Source organism: Oxyura jamaicensis, chromosome 4 (assembly GCF_011077185.1).
Source record: "Oxyura jamaicensis isolate SHBP4307 breed ruddy duck chromosome 4, BPBGC_Ojam_1.0, whole genome shotgun sequence".
NCBI classification, from domain to species: domain Eukaryota; kingdom Metazoa; phylum Chordata; class Aves; order Anseriformes; family Anatidae; genus Oxyura; species Oxyura jamaicensis.
Window position 1 is genome coordinate 10,227,347 of NC_048896.1, and position 17,611 is coordinate 10,244,957.

The window sequence follows — 17,611 nt, forward strand, 5'->3', positions numbered from 1 at the left end:
GCCAGACGCCTGCCCTGCTGTGGGGCCGTCCCCCAGCAGCACCCCCAGGAGCAAAGGGGCCGCCGATGGCTTCTCAGGGAACATGGGCCAAAATGCGGGGCCCGGCCCCATGGGGGCTCACCCAGCCCTGCTGCAGAGATCCCTCGGGACGGCAGCGGGGCAGCAGCTGCGTTGAAGCGGCTCTCGCACCACCTCCGGCCCACGAGCCGGCTTAGTGGTGGTTCTGTGGAGAAAATCCCCAGCAAGCCTGAGGAACCATTTGCTTCGCATTTTTTAGCTGAAGGGCTGCTGCCGTGGGAGGGGGATGGAGCATTCTGCATGCCTTGGGCTCTGAATTACAGAAATCCCCGTGTTTGGCATGCGCACAAGGCAAAGGCCGAGACCTACGGCCACGTCCTACGATGCGGCTGCTGTTCCGAGACGTTGTGTTGGAGCAGCCTCCATACAGCTCTCTGGGGGAGGGAAGGGGCTGCAGGCACAGCCCGAGGCCAGGCTGCTCCCAGAGCAGTTGTGCTTTAGCACTGCAGCCCCAGCCCCCAAAACCCAGCCAGGTTGTGGGGTGGCACAGCAAAACGTGTTAACTTTACGTGCCCCACGGCCAGGAGCAGCGAGCCCTGGCAGGGCTGCCTCTGTGAGCATCCTTCCAGCCCTCTCTCCAGAGCCTGCGCTGCAAAGCCCACCCTGAGCTGAGAAATGGCACATGTCTCCTGCACGGCTGAAAGGAAGAAAAAACCCCACCCAGTTTCAAAATGAAAGCAAGGAAATCCTTTTTGCCTTTATGCAAATAGGAAGGCAAGCGCTTTACCTTGTGTTTACTCTCCAGCTGTGCCTGCCTTCCCTCCAGCTTCCTCCTCTTTCCCTGCCTATTTTCCTCACGCTTTGCAGATACTGAACTGTTTTATCTTTTGTCCCCAGCAGCCTCCAAACATGAGAGCACCCGGTGCCCCGTCCTCCCCACGCACAGCCTCTCGCCTGCCCCAGCCGAGGAGCAGCACCGGCCCCCTGGGACGCACCGCATGCCCCCGACGAGCTGCAGAGCTTTGCGGACCCCGTGGCCTTTGTCTGGGCACAAAGCATGGCAGGGGCTTTACAGGCAGGGAGCTCACCGCCCCCCCTTCCCTGCCACAGCCCTGCAGGCACCCACCCATTGCTCCCACAGCCGAGCCATGGCGTTTCCAGCAGGCGAGGTGTGGGGCTGCTGGGGGGGCTGCGCTTTGAAATCCCATCCCGCACAAAGAGCCAGCGTATATCCCATGACAAATTCACCAAGCCTCCTGTAACCACACAACCTGCTTCTTCCTCCTGCGTTTTGGCATTTCTGCTCTCAATAATTTATAATGAGAGAACCAAGGCATCAACAGAGAGGGGGAAAGCGAAAGCAGCCCTGACCCGAGATAGAAGGGAACAACCGCCAGCCATTTTAGATGAGTTTCAAATCTCCCACACAACAAGGCTTTCAAGGCTCTGATAGAGGCGTGCTGATGGCCATTTCCAGGAACGCTTTATTTCCTTCTCCAGGAATAAGGAGGCAGGACGTTTTCTGTATCTGATCAGAGGGTTTTCCAGCCTCTTGCCTGGAGGGACAGGCACAGCACCACAACCCAAATCCCCTCCAGCTGCAGCTGCCTGGCTGTGAGCCAGCCCCCCCCAACTCAGCAGGGCCAGTTTACTTTTTCAGTTCATTTTTAACCCCTGCCTCCTCTTTTCCACCAGGGAAGAAGCTGGGTGCCTCAGGGAGGCAATGAGAGCAGCCCCGGCAGCGTTACACCAGGACATCAGCTCATTTCTCCCATGGATTTTGCTTCTCCTTGTGCTCGCCAAGGCAGCAGTTTCGAGAAGAGCTTTGTTAACTCTTCCTACTTCCCCACTGCTCAACAGCAGCAAGGCAAGCTGCTCATTCCTCCAGATCAGAAACACCGAGCGTAAGAGATGAGAAATCATCTTTACACTACTAGGGAACAGCGAGGAGTGGTAGGGAACTGAAGTGCTGGTGAGAACACTGGGATATGCCTCATCTTGCTCCAAGGAGCAGACAGGCCCTGCTGCCTGCAAGGCACACATGGTTAGCCCAGCTTTCCCAGTAGCTGAAGGCACTCCCAGCCTGTGCGTTAGCTTCAGTTGCCTTGGCAGGTGAGCTGGGAAAGGACACAGGACTTCTCTGCGATTGATGCAACTCCTGCTGCTGTTGCTGCTTTTACTTCAGGTAGCAGCCTGACAGACAGGAGCAGCATCAGTCTCTGCAGTGCTCTGTCCATGGCCATGAGCTGCTGAAGCTCCATCCTCTTCCTCCAGCTCCCCCTCAGCTACAGAGCACAGGGAACGACCCACTTGGGATTTTCTCCTGAGGAAGCGAGTGACTTGCTTCCTATGGTATTTCATTAGCAGCTGTAAAGAAAGCCTGTGAAAACACTGCACGACCCACCTCCAGAGCACTGTGTGTTCCCCCTTTACTCCTGGGGCTCCCCAGGACAGGCTGGGGAATCTCCTTAACCACAGCACATAGCTCCAGTTAGCACCAGCACGTCCCGGGGGGGCAATGCTGCTGGAGCTGACCTTGCTTGGACCGACAGCTGAGCACCCCCAGCCTGCAGTGCAGGAGCTCAGCGCCTGCTGTCCACAGGGCAGGGGCTGCTTTCCTCCCAGCCAGCCCCCGCAGTGAAGGGGCCATAAGGTAAGGGATTCCCTTACCACAGCTGCCTGATGCTACTTTTGTGACTGCCCTGGGGAGGGAGAACGCCCTAATCCTCCTACAGGCATGTGTGAAAAACAATAGCACCCTGTGCTTAAATAGCACAACGGTCACTGCCAGTCAGCCAGGCTGCCTTCAGATAGGTTCAGCAGTTTGAGAATGTTTTAACCCTTCAGCTGTAAAGCTCATGTTCTCGTTTTCTTTAAGGAATATCAAATCTGCTACATCACCCTGAGACCCAGAGCAACACCACCGCTGCCACACTGCCAGCTGAGGGGGCAGAAATCCAGTTTGGGTATTCAGTGACCAGTACTGAAATATTTTAACAGAGGAAAGACAACAGTGCTCTTCAGCAAAAGTCTACCTGAGGCCATGGCTCCTGAAGCAATGGTTCAATCTAGGGCACGAAGACTGCTGTAAGGCCAAAGACCTTTCTCTAGAACTGACATCTCATCCTCAGCTTCATTTAGACTTTCTGGGTCTACAATACACAGTAAGGATCAAGGATCACGGGTTAGGTAAACAAGTGCTTCTCATAACAATCCTGCTGCCTCAGCTCATTAGCTCTGTGCAAGACATTTAGCAATTCCTCATTCATGCTTGCCGAACTATTTAGGTTTTCCCCCACCTGAACATTGTGTGAACAGATCCGCTCAGATATAAAATTGAACAGAACAAGAGAAACTGCACCACCACCTCGAACAATTAAGTCTGCAAGATTAGACAGAGATAAAAGCCACCAGAAGTAGCTCGGTCCTAAGCATTTTATTCCATGCAATGCGAGCACAGGAGAGCTGAACCTCACAGTCGGCCCTGCTGTTTAACCAGATGACCTGCCAGGGTTCGTTCCAAATCACATTGCTCCACGATCAACGTTACAAGTGACCAACTCAGAAGATGCACATCTTGGTAGGGTTTTTAGAAGCATTTATAGGCAGAGGCCGTGGTTTTTAAATAAAAGTTTAATTCCTTCATCAGGTCTTAAGTTTAAACACAAATGCTGCTGTAAATCCTCACACCGCTGCTCTGATGTCCTGGCTCTTGGCTCTCGGGGCATTGGCAGTGTGGCAGCAGGGGCTCCAAAGGAGGAGGCAGGAATCAGACTCAGTAGAGCTCAGTGCAGGATGCAAAGCAAAGAAGCAAGAGACGCACACTTTCCAGACAAAACACCAATTCTTATACAAAAGAAAAACCCTACACTGTAATAGAAGTGTTAACATTGCCACAGGACAGGATATCTAGGAAGGGAGAGGGGAGAAGTCTTCATGAAAAGGCACAACTAAAGAAGTACTTCCCTAGATCTTAACCACATTTTTCAGTTAATCCCACTGACACCCCAGCCCCGAGCCTCTCGATGCCGTGGCTAGTTACCCTAGCAAGCTATTTCAAGTTCCTTCTGTTCCCTTTTTCCCTTCCCCATCTCACAAATAAATCAGAGGAGTGCTTATAAAAACCACAGCATAAAACAGCTTGGTCTGTAACGCCTTAAGAGTCCAGGAGAGATTTAACAGTTTACTTTAAGATTGTCTGGTACAGCTACTACGCATTCAAGTTTTGGATGATACTTATTTTTACATCCAAGAGCCTCAGCCAGCTCTAGTTTTGGTATTTCTCTTTCAGGCATCTTGCTGCCTGTCAGATTGGTTTTAGATCAGCAGTTTTCCCAGTACTGTGTATCACAAGCCTCTTCAACCCACTGCCGTAAGCACTCCGCAGCTTCAGAGCCACCCTGCGGGCTTCTTCAGGCCCTGCAGCCCCCCCGTTCTGCCAGGTTTAAGATCTTTTACAAAGAGCAATGCATTCAAGGCAAGTAGTTAGTGACCAGGACAAGCAACCAGCACATCAGTAACTTGCAGGACTGCAGGCACTCAGAGCTTAAGACAGCTGAACACGACGCTGTCGCCTGTTCGGTCACCCTAGCATCTAAGCAGGCACTGGCTAGATGCAACACCAGGCTCCTGTGGGGTAAAGAGGCTTCGTTCACTGGTGTACTGGTAAAAAAGGATCAAGGTACATTTGCACAGCACATCAAGGTGCAGCTATAAAGTACATGACAGCAGTCCTTTAGTCACGAGCAAGGCTAACAGGAACTTGTGAAACTGAGGAACTGGTTTTAGTCTACCCTACAAACTGAAGCCCACAACCACCAGGCATCCTCAGCGTAAGAGGGAGGAGAACACCTTCACCACTACGCTAACGCAGCGAGGCAGCACTGCACGGACCAGGCTCTCACCATTTTGCTGGGCAGCATGTTAAAGAACATTTCATTTCTTCAGCAATTAAGATGAATTCAAGTTTGCAAGCTACACAGACCTCCTTTCCTTTCAAAGGAGGAAGCTGTAGCGGAACCACCTTCCAGGTGCCCCCAGGGCTTCACCTAGGGTCAAGCTTGGCCAAGATACAAGCCTTCCTCGTCCCTCTTCAAGGGCTTCTGTCACGTGCAGAGTGGTAAGAGTCAAAGCAGTCTCTTGGGCTCTTGCTGTAGATCCAAACCAACATGTCCTAGGGAGACCTACTTCCCAAACAATTCAGGGTGTTTTACAGATCACCTTTACAGATCAGCTTTACAGATCACCTAACCCTGCTCACAGACAAACCCTCTCCCCCCCCCTCCAAAAATAATTGTGGCAGTTAGCCATGTGTCAGTCCTGCTCTCCACAGATCTGCAGTATCGAGTCAGTGCTACTGCCGAGCCCCAAGGCACAGGGTTGCTGGTGGAGTTGGAGTGTTACAGAGATGAGCTTTCCCCCCCAGCCTCCCCGTGTTGGGGTCAGAGCCAGTAAGCCTGACTTAAGCAGGAGGAGCTGTGGAGAACTGCACTGGAACAAGCAGAGTCTTCTACTGAACTTTACAACAAGCTGAACAACTTTTGGTTTAAAAAAAAAAAAGCCATACAAGCAGCAGCTGGCATCTGTTGTTATAAAGGGACATGGCTGAATAGGTAGGAGACAGATTCCCCATTATGAGTCCTCCTGATGGCCTCCGCGAGGATCATTGAGATGTCAATCACCTGCAGGGGAAAGAAAGATGTAGCAAGGTCACTGAGAAGACACACGAAGCCTGGGAGAACAGCCGGGACGTCAGGAAGAACTTCAAAAGCAACCTCACTACCCTCAATCTGTAACGTGCTGGATGAAGACAAATGAGTTCTACGCAGGATAAGGGCTTATTCTGTACCACCCCAACGGTATTCTACAGCAGGAAATACCTCGCTGCTGATCTTCATCAAGATGACAGTCTGTTGTCACCTTTCTTTGCGGAGACTCCCTAGAAACCTTTTACCCTAGTCTGTTTGCCCTAGGACTACCTTACTCATTTTGCATAGGTTGCAGAGGAGTTCAGGGAGTCTACAGCAAGATCAGATTGCTTCTCTTGAGTCATGAGGCTTTATCATCGCTGCTAGAAGTTACTTTTTTTTTTTCTTTTAAATCAGAGGTGAAGCTACTGTGCTCCAGTTCAATACCAAGTCACCGTGCTGGCTCCACCTGGTGGGGTAAACCAGTTAACAGGAGGGAAAAAAAAAAATCAAGTCCCAGTAAACTCAGTAAAAACTCTAGCTCTGAACTCCAGCACCAACACATTTCACTCTAATGCAGTCTCTCACTAAGAAGCACCATAGTCTTAGCACATGAATTAAGTGAAATTGGTATTTAAGTCTCTTTCTCCTGGATAGTCTGCCTCCTAAGAAGCAAGGAAAAAAACTAGGAACTGCAAAAGGAGACACCATGGGACTTACAACTCCTATGCTTCTGTATTCTTCTGTATTTCCCAACACTGAACACGAGATGTTAGTGTAAGAGTGAGGTGTAAGAGCCTGTAAAACGACTCCACTGCAATCTTTGGCTACAGCTATTTACATACTGATTAGCAGCGCTGTATTTTGCCTATGCTGTTAGCGTGCAGGGAGGTTGAAGCATCAGGTATCTTTTGGATGTGTTCAGTTGCAGGAGCATCACCCAGAAGTCAGTGCTGATTGAGTGCAACTCAGTAAGTCTGCAACCAGCTTGTAATGTGCTTCCAAAACCAGCTTAAAACTCACTGCAGATTCAACCAGTTGTGCTTTCTTCTCACCAGAGCTCCGGGTACCGGGCAGCCTGCTACGCTTACAGCGCAGTCCGAGCTGCGCGTCAGCGGTTCCATTTGCTTTTCGGACTTGGTGATGGGCAGGACCTCCCAGAAATTCTCCAAATGCCTTTGTCCTATATATCTGCACTGCGAAGTCAACACTTAGGATGTCCTTGACTGTGTGTATGCTAGAGCAGTACCTTAAGCTTCTGACAAACCTCTTAATGTCTGAACGCTCAGGTAAAGCTGCAACTTCCAGCTGCCTGGTGACACAGAAAATCCTCAGTTGTACCTAGCTCAAGATCCACAGCCAATTTTTCTTCTTCCAGGAAACTTAGCCCCAGGTTTAGAAACAAAATGCCACAATGCTTTTCCTGAATCGAAAATCCAAGATACAAAACGAGCACCAAGGAGTCAGCTGCTTGCTTTGATATGGATGGCAACATGCTTCTGTTTATCTTTGGCACATATCTGAACAATGTCCTGTGGAGTTGTCACCTGCTCTCAGTAAAACAGGACGCATCCACTGACTGGGACTGTGCTCCCTCTTCAGGCCACTGAATTATTACCACCAGACAGCTTCCCCCATCAGGCCTACTTTCTTCACAAAAAGTCTTGTCACAAAAGGGGCATACGGATGAAGAGATCTGCTTAAAGGATTGCGCGTAGGCTCACAAGTAGAAGACAATGTTCCAAGTAGTCACATCCTTTGAAATTATGCCTCCCTGCACTTGCTGTAATAAATTCAGTAGCTTCTCTGATCTTCAATGGGCATCAGGAAAGGCAAGAACCAGACTTCTCACAGAGAGCAGAAATCCTAGATAATTTTTGAAGTTTTTGTGAGGAAAAATGAGGCTTACACCCTCCTAGTGTGAAAGGTCTCACCTAGGTTAGCATTTCAACTGAAGTTGGCATCATTACCAGCTCCAGAAATTCCTCCCTACTTCTGCTTGAGTGCTGTGAGTCATTAGCACGTATCCGTACACTTTGGAGTGACAACTGCTTACAGGATGTCCCCCATTCAATCAGGGATCTGAACTAGGTAAGACAAGCATTGGAAAAAATGACTTAGACTTTTAAGAGTACCTGGATAAGGAGGTGAACTTCATCAGTGTACCAGCTCTGCTGTCGTGCAGCAATTAGAACATGAGGACTGGACAGCACTGCCACTGAATCCAATGCCAGTGACACCATACTCTGGTAATACTGCTGTGAGCACTAGACAGCATTACAAGGTTTTCCCCACCAAGAAGGGGACAGACAAGTGCTAACATCCCCAAAGAGTGACAGAAGAGAAATGAGGCACTCACCTGGATTTTAGGACACTGCTTCATCTTGTCCTCCTGGGGTATTGTGTTTGTGACTACAACTGCCTCAAAACAGGCGTTGTTGATCCGAGATATTGCCGGCCCAGAAAAGATACCATGAGTTAAGATGGCATAAACTTTGGTGGCTCCAGCTGACACGAGCCTGTAAGGGGGGAAAGGGAAATGAGAAATTTTTAACCAGCATCAAAATGACATGGGTGCAGGGCAAGGAGGAAAGGAGAGAACACCATATGCTTAGGAGACAGACCCTCCAGTCCATTATTGATTTGGGGGAAGAAAACAGCTCCAGTACCATAAAATCCACCACAGGCAAACTATACATTCAAAACATTATCAATTCTGGGACATTTGGGCTAGATCATACTAATCCACCTTCTGTGACTTCTGCCAACACACAAGGCAGCAAATACTACAAAGTGTTGCATGTGCTGGCTTTTCTAGTGTAGACAGCTGATGTCAGAGCTTGAAAAGCTTACTGCTAATAGAACTTCAGACACACCATCTCAAGTTGATGACTGAGACAGCATTTAATCCTACCAAATATAGTAGGGGATGGTATGTGACCTATTAAACTCAAGTGTGAGAAATTAAACTGCACTAAGCTTACCCATCAAGAGCAATATCCACCAGCCACACCTGCAATATGTTTTCAAATGAAAAACAGGAGACTGTTTATGGAGACCTTGTAGCTATTTATACAGTAAGAAGTTCAGCTAGACTTTTTATTTATCATGTATGAAATGAGATCAGTAATCAAGAAACTACACTACCTTGTGAAACTCCACATGCAAATAATCTGATCGATTCGTTAGTGATCACTAACGATAGGTTTTTGATTTAGGAAAGAATCAATCAGCCTTACTCACTTGTCTGCAGCATGACAGATGGTGCCACACGTGTCTGCCATGTCATCTACCAGAATGGCCACTCTGTCCTTCACATCACCCACCAGCACCATGCGATCCACCTCATTGGCCTTCTTGCGCTCCTTGTGAATGAGGGCGAAGTCTACATTCAATCGATCTGCAATGGAGGTCACTCTGAAGAGAGAACAGTTCCCAAACCACACTTAACTCCACACATTAGCTTTAGTCAAATCTCTTCTAAAACTATTAAGCACCAAGACTGCCATAAAAGAAGCTGTCAACACATCTGCTAACTGGTCTCGAGCAGTTCATGGAAGACAACTCTGCCACCTTAGCTTCTCCTCAAGCACTTCCACTGAAGTCTTTGATCTAATCTTTCCCGATAACAGCGACTAGTACAAGTCTTCATCCTGACCACTGCAAATTAATTTGCATCTACAGCTCAAAACAAACCTTAACCAGCAAGTTCAGCAAACCGCAAGCAACCAGGGTGCTTTGGAACTTGTCATCTTTATAAAACTGCACTGGAATGGCTTAAGTTGTGTTATGGCAACGATCTACTTGCACTCATATAAGCACTCAGTTGTCGTGGGGCCAAATGCACACAAACACTAGCACGAGGGCAGTGGCAGGAGAACACAACCAAGAAATGCAAGTCCACCACCGCACATTTACTTTTGTTGAAGTGACCATAAAAAGCCTTCCAGGAGGGACCCAAACTTTATATATTGATTCTGATGAATAGCAAAGAGTTTAAAAGCATCAATAGTAAGGAGCAAAATGCACCTGCCCGAGAGATTCTATACTTATGATGAGCAGGTTCCCATCCTCAGTCAATCAGACTAATTGTCCTGGTAGTCCTGTGCAAGACTGTTAAACTGAACTCTTCACTAAGGTATTTAGTTTGCAGCACCTCCATAAAACCCCCCACCCCCTAAGATCAACGCATTGCAGCTTAAGGGGCTTTTGAAGAAGTCTAGGAGTCAGATTATAGCTAGCTGACTTGGCATTCCACACGCTGCATTACGCAACAAGCAGTTGCATACACAAGAGGCCCGTGTCTAATACTCGGACCACAACAAAGCTACAGGAAGGCATGCACTGCTCTACAGCAGTAGTATTGCTTGCCTGTGACAGACAACTTAAATCACTCCAAGGCACGTGAGCCAGGCCAGCACACCACCATTTTGGTGTAAGTGTTCTTTAATCCAGGGTACATCTGCTTCCCTTTGCTGTCTGCTCACATGGAGCCATTACGCAGAAGCATCAAGCATCAGCCCAGTTCCTCCTAATAAGCACCTGAGAGCATTCCAAATTGCCCACGAAATGGTGTGTTCATCTGCATGAAGATGGTAGATTATCAGACTACCAAAGCAGAGATGTGCTGTACCATATGCTGCTCTTAAGAAAGTAACCATCTATTATCTTTGCTCTCAGGAAGAAGAGTAGCAGCAGGCTGAAGTCACAGCAAGCAATTCAAATTAAGAGCAATAAAGCATGAAAATGCCTCAATAGACTGAGCTTAACACTGCAGAGAACAGCCTAGATCAAAAGGCATCATTAACCAGCAGGGGTAACCTCATCTTCGCATCAGCATATGAGCTACATGATTGCCTCCCTTTAACTTGCACAATTCCCCTTTACTAAAAATAGTTTTAGTCCAAGGGACGTTGTCATTGCCCAATTCCTACCTGTGCACACGTGAGTCCGGAAGCTATTCAATTCTCCACATAGCCCAAGAAACCTAAATATTCCCCAGGAAGAGCATTTGACCTCTTCCCTGGCTGTGGCAGACTGGCAGAGGGGAAACACGTGCCTTGAGAACAAGGCCGCAGCTAGTTCCTAGCGCCCTCAGGAACTGCAGGAGGTACAGAACCACCTCGGCTTGCTCTGACGGCTTACCTCTTGGCTCCACCAGCATCCGGGGAAACGATGGTGCAGTTCTTCCACTCTGCGATGTTCTCTTTGATCCACTTCAGCACAGCAGGCTCAGCGTACAAGTTATCAACGGGGATATCAAAAAAACCCTGCAAGAAAGGCGACAGGAACAGATGTAGCTGGAGGTCATATCTCAGAAACAGTTGGACGACAACTCCTGTATAATCAGACAGCCACTGCCTTTCCACAGCATTTCCAGCTTCCCTTTCTACTTCCTTTATGGAACAGCAGGAGCCTTTGGGTACACGGTATAGCAATGTAAGACTGGAGCCAGTTGAGCAGCACACATAGCCCTTTACATCTGACACTTCAACGCGGAACTACTTCTATCCCAAGCGGTACAGAAAGCCAACACGCTTGTTTCCAGAGCAGCCAGCTGCCTGTTTACAAAGTTGATCTCTAAGGCTTATTACCTACACCATTTGTATCTACAGTAAACCTATGAAAAAGCCTTGAGTAACATCTGTTTTTAAACTACGGCAGCTGGTTACACAACTCCACACCGACCCAGCAGACTCCTCCAGGTAAACCTCAAAGGTCACTGGAAGCCAGTAAGCTAACCCTGGCCAGGGAGCAATGGGCAGGAGAGTGGGGAGGCGTGCCTGGCAAAACAGGCCTTACATGCAAGGTGTAGGGTAGCAGATCCTTCCTACCATCCTTCTTTCTGGGTTCAGCAACCCAGATGGACACTGATCTACACAAAACCAGTTATTTAACTGCACCTCACCACTGCTGATGGTGAACCCTGTGGTACACATCACAGCTCCACGCCTCTTAGGGAAGTGAAATACCACCTTGGGTTCTGCTCTTCTATTTCGTGATCTTTCCCAGAATCTCAGCCGTGCTCTCATAGATCTTTCCACCCGAGACAAAGCATTTCTGGGCAAATTATACCAGAATGATTTATACTGAAGTATGAATGGCTGCATTTTCAACGCTTAAAATGACAGCAAGCCCAGCTACTTCCCCAGGCAGCTGACATCTGACCTCTCTGGATTCAAAATGTTTGTGGCAACACAGTAAGTATCCTCCCCTTTGCCACTTCCAACCCAGCTGCAATGATTTTGGTTTCTTGGTCTCAGAGAGCTCACTGAAGGTAGAAAGACAAGACTACCCATTTAGCAGCTTGCCATCCTTCCTCAGCTTGGCCTATCTCTTGCTGGGTCAGAGCAAGACCTGCTCAAGGTTTCAGCTGCTCAGTGGGACTACTTGGGCTCCCTGACAACTAAGCATGAGAAAGCAATGCTCACTGTTCAAGAGCGCTCTGGATAAAGCCTTTCTCCATATCAAATCCTTGAAAGGACCAGTCAAGAGTACACGGTGTCACTGTATGGGGACAAAGCTGCACGGATCCTTTACCTACCCAACATTCATTTACACAGGGCTCATTATGCCTAGTCTGATTAGGAACAGCTGTAATTTTATTTACAGATGAACCTGTTGCTCACCTCCCTGCACCCTAACTGACCCTACAAGTCCCTTCCAGCCCTGTGTTCAAGTCCTGATTGCTGTTGCAGCTAAAAAAAAGCAGATCACTAGAAAGCCTGCGAGGCAGCGAACAGGCTCAGATGGGAGCAGGTAAGAACCTGATTTCACTTCCCTGATTTCAGCTCCTACCTGGATCTGAGATGCATGCAGGTCCATGGTGATGATGTGATCTGCACCTGCCACAGACAGCATGTTTGCAACCAGCTTGGCAGAGATTGGAGCTCGGCTCTAGTACAGAAAAAAAAACAGTATTTAAGACAAGTTCAACTCCTTCATCAAGATGTCAGTCTTCCACCTCTAGGCAGTGATTCACAAGCAGTTCCTAAAAGAAGTACTCATTAACATCGCACCTTCTCATCAGCAGGTGATTACAGGTTGGTATCTCTTCAAGCAGAACTACGTCTCTCTGAAAAGATGAATTTGCAGTCCGAAGCCCTTGGGTTTAAGTAAGCTAAAGTAACTTTTATCTGTTCTTCTACATATCCAACCTGATTTAAACCTCGCCGGGCAGTCAGGATATTCAACGCAAACACCCATCTCCCCAGCAGAAACCTTTATCTAATCCCTTACCTTGTCCTTTTTGTCCTGCCGAGCGTAAGGGAAGCAGGGTATGACAGCTGTGACTCTGCTGGCTGAGGCAATCTTACAGGCATTTATCATGATAAGAAGCTCCATCAGATTGTCGTTGATCTCACCACAGCCACTCTGCACAATGTAGACGTCCTCCCCACGTACGCTCTCTCCTATTTCCACGCTGGAGACAGATGGGGAAAGGGAGAATCCAAATACAAATTAAAACCAGCCAGTGCACGCCTGCAGAGCGGCCGAGGGGCTGCATTCCCAAGGGTCTGTGGGTGACAATGCACTGTCATCACGGGTGTCCGGCACGAACGCTGTTGCTTGTTTGCTCAGTGGCTATTCCACACCACTCACCGCCCAAATTTAATGGTTCGGTAAGGCTGGAAGCGCTCAGCCTGGACTTTCGAGCTCGGCACAAGCTGAGCATGTGAACACCCTCCAACAGTCCTTGTCCCTCGGAATCACAGAAGCACCCCCAGCTCTGCTAAAAGCAGCAGCGCATAAAGGAAGCGGGGACGATGCCAGTCAGCAGAGAAAGCCGAGCCAAGCTTCTAACAGCAGCTATGCTGCAGCAGATTATTAGATTTAGAGTCATAACAGCTATTCACGGGCTTGAACAGAGAAGCCCTCAAGCTTTTCACTTTGGAAAGGCTTTTGGGGTTAATTTCCTCCTGGATGTCATGCACACTAATCCCAGTTGATGAAGGGACTGAATACAAGCCAAAGGTCCTGTTTGCCAGCAGCAAACTGCCAGCTCCAGCGCCTGCATCGAGACACCTGCGCCCCAGGCAGAGTTGGAAAGCAAGCGGCAGTCTCAGGTCTGAGGCTCCTACAGAGCAACGCTGTATAAGGCCTTTTGCAGGAACAGATTAACTACCAAGCACTGCGACACTGGAGTTGAGAGAAGCCTAGCACGGATCTGGAAGGAACCAGGAGGCACTCTAGGGAAGACAAAGTCCTTGCACAGTTTCTTCTTGTGCTGGAGATGCTGAGCCATCCTGCAGCTCGCTGCCACATCAGACTACGAGCAAGTGGACAGATGACTGCCGAACACACTCCTAATGGCTTCAATTTTACAGCACCTCAGGGCAGATCTTTAATTTTATTTTCTCATCTCCCCTTCTTCAACGGGGTTTTGTTGACCACAAGGCATTCAGGGTCTTGCTCCATTCCCACCAGCACACTGCTAACGCTAAGAAATTTTGTCATTTTTATTGCACTGACGTGCAGCACACACCGGCCTCTCATGAAGAGCTTCAGCCAGCAGGAGAACTTCCCCCTGGGTGAGCGCCTGAATTAACAGCTCAGCTCCCACCGTACTTCGAGCACCTAATAGCGGAGCTGGTTAAAGACATGTGGTGTTCAAAATTATCACTGAACCGTTCCTGTTTTTCAGGCAAGACGTTGCCATGAGTTTTTTAAGTACGGTATCTATCAGATCTTTAGAAGCCACGTGAGCTGATCACACAGAACCCTGCTGCCTGGTCACCTGGAATGGGTACGGGCAGTTCATAAAACGCACTGAGAAGCGGAACGGCACCTGCTGTAAATCATGGACAGGCCCTTTTTACAACCCCTTGCTCTGCCTTTTCGGTCTGCGGTCACAATCAATACCCGCACAACGGAAACACAACACCCTGCCTCGTGTACAGCTTGTCCTGGAGAAAATACACTGGCTGCAAAGGGAAGGAGGGCTTAGGGCAAGCGCTGAGGGCTGTTTGTGTTACACGGCGTGCAGTGTTTACATGCTGACTGTACTTTTCCACATGAGGATTTAAGAGCTCGGTGTTCTTTCCTGCCTCTCCCTCCTGATTTCATGAAGGATTTTGGTACTAAAAGGCAGAAATGAAGCAGACCTTCTGTTTCCCAGCTCGGGCAGGGCCACACGCATGGCCTGCCATGTGCTGATGCCGGCTGCTGCTCCCTCCCGCATCCTGCGCGGGTTCCTCGGGGCCCCGATGCTCTCCGGGGAGCCGGGCGGCACCGCGCACCCCCGGAGCCCAGCAGGGCCGGGCCTCAGGGCGCCGACCCCAAACCACGCATCGAAGGGGCAGCCCCAGGCCGGGGAAGCCAGGGGTCCGCAGCCCACAGGAGCCCCCCTCCGGGCCCTGTCCCGGGGGCCGCGGTGCTCTGGAGGCCCCGGCCCGGCGGCTTGGGGCAGGAGGCGGCGGGGGCCGCCCGTGCTCGGCCCCCCCGGGCCGGGCCTGCCCTGCCCGCGGGGCCCCGCCGCCCACCGCTCGCCCCGCACTACAACTCCCAGCAGCCCCCGCGCGGCGACCGTGCGAGGCCCCAACGCGGCGACGCCCGCGCGGGCCGCCGGGAGGTGTAGTCCGCCCCCGCCCCCGCCTCACCATGTCTCCTGGTTGCTGAACTTCTTGGTGACCACCTTGCCCAGCTCCAGGCCCAGGCGGTCGGCGATCTTCTGCGACAGGTCCTGGTGCGAGCTCCCGCTGAAGATCTTGATGTTGGGCATAGCGGCGGCTGCGGCGGCGGGGACGCTGCCCTTCTCCTTCTCCTCCACCTCCCTCCCCTCCTCCTGCCCCCCGCTCCGCCTCGCACCGCGGCCCGCTGCGGCGCGGGGATCCACCCGCCTGCTGCCCGGGGACGCGGCACACGGAGCGCAAGCCACGCCGGCCGCGGCTACTCCGCCATCTTACCCCTTCCCGCCAGCCGCGCGGGCTTTTTATAGACTCCCCGCCCACCCGGCCCCGCCCTAGCGCGCTTCCCATTGGCTGTGCTGGACCAGGGGGTGGGCCCCCTGCCGGCGCACCAATGGCGTGAAGGGCTCGGTGGGCGTGGCTTGGCGCCCCCCGCCGCACGCCTAAACAACGGCGGAGGGGGTAGGAGGGCGGTGCGCGCGCGTGCTCCTCCAGGGGGCGGGGCGAAGGGCGGGAGGAGCGCGTGCGATTGGTCGCCTCTCGCCCGCCCGTTCGCCGATTGGACAGAGCGGCCGCGGCAGCATCCGGAGCGGGCCGACGGCGCTGCCCCACGTGGCCGGGCGGGGTGGAGGGGGGAAGGGGCGCCTCGGCCGCCTGATTGGCGGGCGGACCCCGGCCGCCATGATGGGAGCGCGGCCTCGGGGGGCGCCGAGAAAATGGCCCCCGGCGCTGGGGCTGGGCCCGGGAGCTGCGCCGACGGGGGGGGGGTCCCAGTTGCTGAAGGATAAAGAGCGCTTCTTCGCTGCCAGATGTGGCTTTTTTTGTCGTGCAGACTTACTGCATCGGTGCTAGAAGTTGGTTTCACAGCCAGAGCTGGCCTCCCTGCAAAGCTCACCAAAAAATACCGTGATAACCCAAAGCCGCGACCCCAGCATTCACCCTCGGGACTTGCAGCGGTCCCTTACACCATCTGCCCTTGCAAATAGCGTCTGGCCCCGTTTTGAGATACAAAAAGTTGTAATGATGGTGAATGATGCCCCGAATTGCAAATAAAGACGTTTTTTTCTCTGCCTTCTGGATCAGTGTTAAGGCCAAGGGGCACTATTTTTAATAAGCTCTTTAATTCCTGAGGGTTTTTATATTTATAATCATGGTTTCTTACCTAATCCTGCAATTAGTGTCCTTCAAACTTTTAGTCTGTATGTGATTATGTAAATTATTGTAGGTTTTGTAAAAAAAATCACTGTGTTCAAAAGTTTTCAGATACACAAAACACAAGCCACAAACAGCTTATTTGAAATAGGCATTCAGTCATGAAATCCCTTCCCGTGTAACCTCCGTGTTTCACAGATAACAAACTCCGGCGATTAATTTGGCAGTGGTAAGTTAGCTCTCGAGAACTCAGCTGGAAGCAATCGTCCTGCAGTTCGCTCACAGAGGCTGGCCATGGGTTCACAATGACCTGGAGGTTTTCTCTAACCCTCTGTGAAAGTTCACCACGCTTGGAATTCATCTGGATTAAAATACATACCAATTCCCGTATTTAGCGTTAATAGGATTGAGAATATCAGATTGGTGGTAATTTGTAACTTTTTGGTGTAATTTAGCAGCGTGTGGAATGCTGGGGCATACAGCAGACCCGAGGAACAGGAAAGGAAACATACAGCCCTCTGCTTCTAATTTGTTACTAAAGAATGCTCATTTTAATAATGAAGCAAAAAAATACCATTGAACGATGGCTACTTGGTGGTTAACGTGAGGGGATTTGTGGATATCTCCCAGATTTCCACCAGCCATGTCCTTGTGCCAAGAATACATCCCTGTAACCATTACATACGACTCCTCTGCTGTTGTCTGTTAGACACCTAAAAAACCCCAACAACTGCTGTTGTTCGTACCGTATGGGCCTCTCACAGTTCGCAACATATTTTTCAAATGATGGTTTGGGATAATTGCAAGCTTGTAATGGTTGTTCTGTACAAATTTGTCCGTGATAAAGCTATATATTCTAAAAATAACTTCAAGGCCTCTCCTCCCTACAAAACACAAGCTCCACAAGGCTTGCTGCTGGTGTTGCAGTTTGAAGAATTTGGAAGATGGATAACTTCTTCCCTGAAATACTTGTTTCTGAGCCATTCGCTTCAGTCTTTGTTTAAATTCCATTTTTTCCCCCTTGCTCTTGAATGTAAAATTACTGTTTTCTGTGTCCCAGCATCAGTGTCCCTTCCTAGCTCATTCGTGATTTGGGCGCTGGGATTCTGCAGCCCTAGCGGGTGCTCG

The 17,611-nt window shown here is 50.2% G+C and overlaps 1 protein-coding gene across 1 annotated transcript; it reads right to left on the reverse strand.

Moving 5' to 3' along the window:
• Positions 1–5,581: 5,581 nt before the first annotated feature.
• PRPS1 (phosphoribosyl pyrophosphate synthetase 1) lies at positions 5,582–15,618 on the reverse strand. The gene is made up of 7 exons (XM_035323866.1): positions 15,305–15,618; positions 12,945–13,128; positions 12,504–12,602; positions 10,851–10,975; positions 8,949–9,122; positions 8,065–8,224; positions 5,582–5,699 (listed from the first exon to the last, which is right to left on the reverse strand). Exons 1-7 carry the CDS (start codon positions 15,424–15,426, stop codon positions 5,607–5,609), a joined length of 957 nt encoding a protein of 318 aa, XP_035179757.1. The 5' UTR covers positions 15,427–15,618; the 3' UTR covers positions 5,582–5,606.
• Between the last annotated feature and the right edge of the window lie 1,993 nt (positions 15,619–17,611).

Bases quoted from the DNA above. Each gene is read 5' to 3' on its own strand.
- PRPS1 (XM_035323866.1), bottom strand. From the start codon at position 15,426: ATGCCCAACATCAAGATCTTCAGCGGGAGCTCGCACCAGGACCTGTCG. The intron at 8,225-8,948 runs GTGAGTAAGGCT...CCCCCCTTACAG, and splicing joins ATCTGTCATGCTGCAGACAA to GCTCGTGTCAGCTGGAGCCA. The intron at 5,700-8,064 runs GTGAGTGCCTCA...TTTCCCCTGCAG, and splicing joins AGCAGTGTCCTAAAATCCAG to GTGATTGACATCTCAATGAT.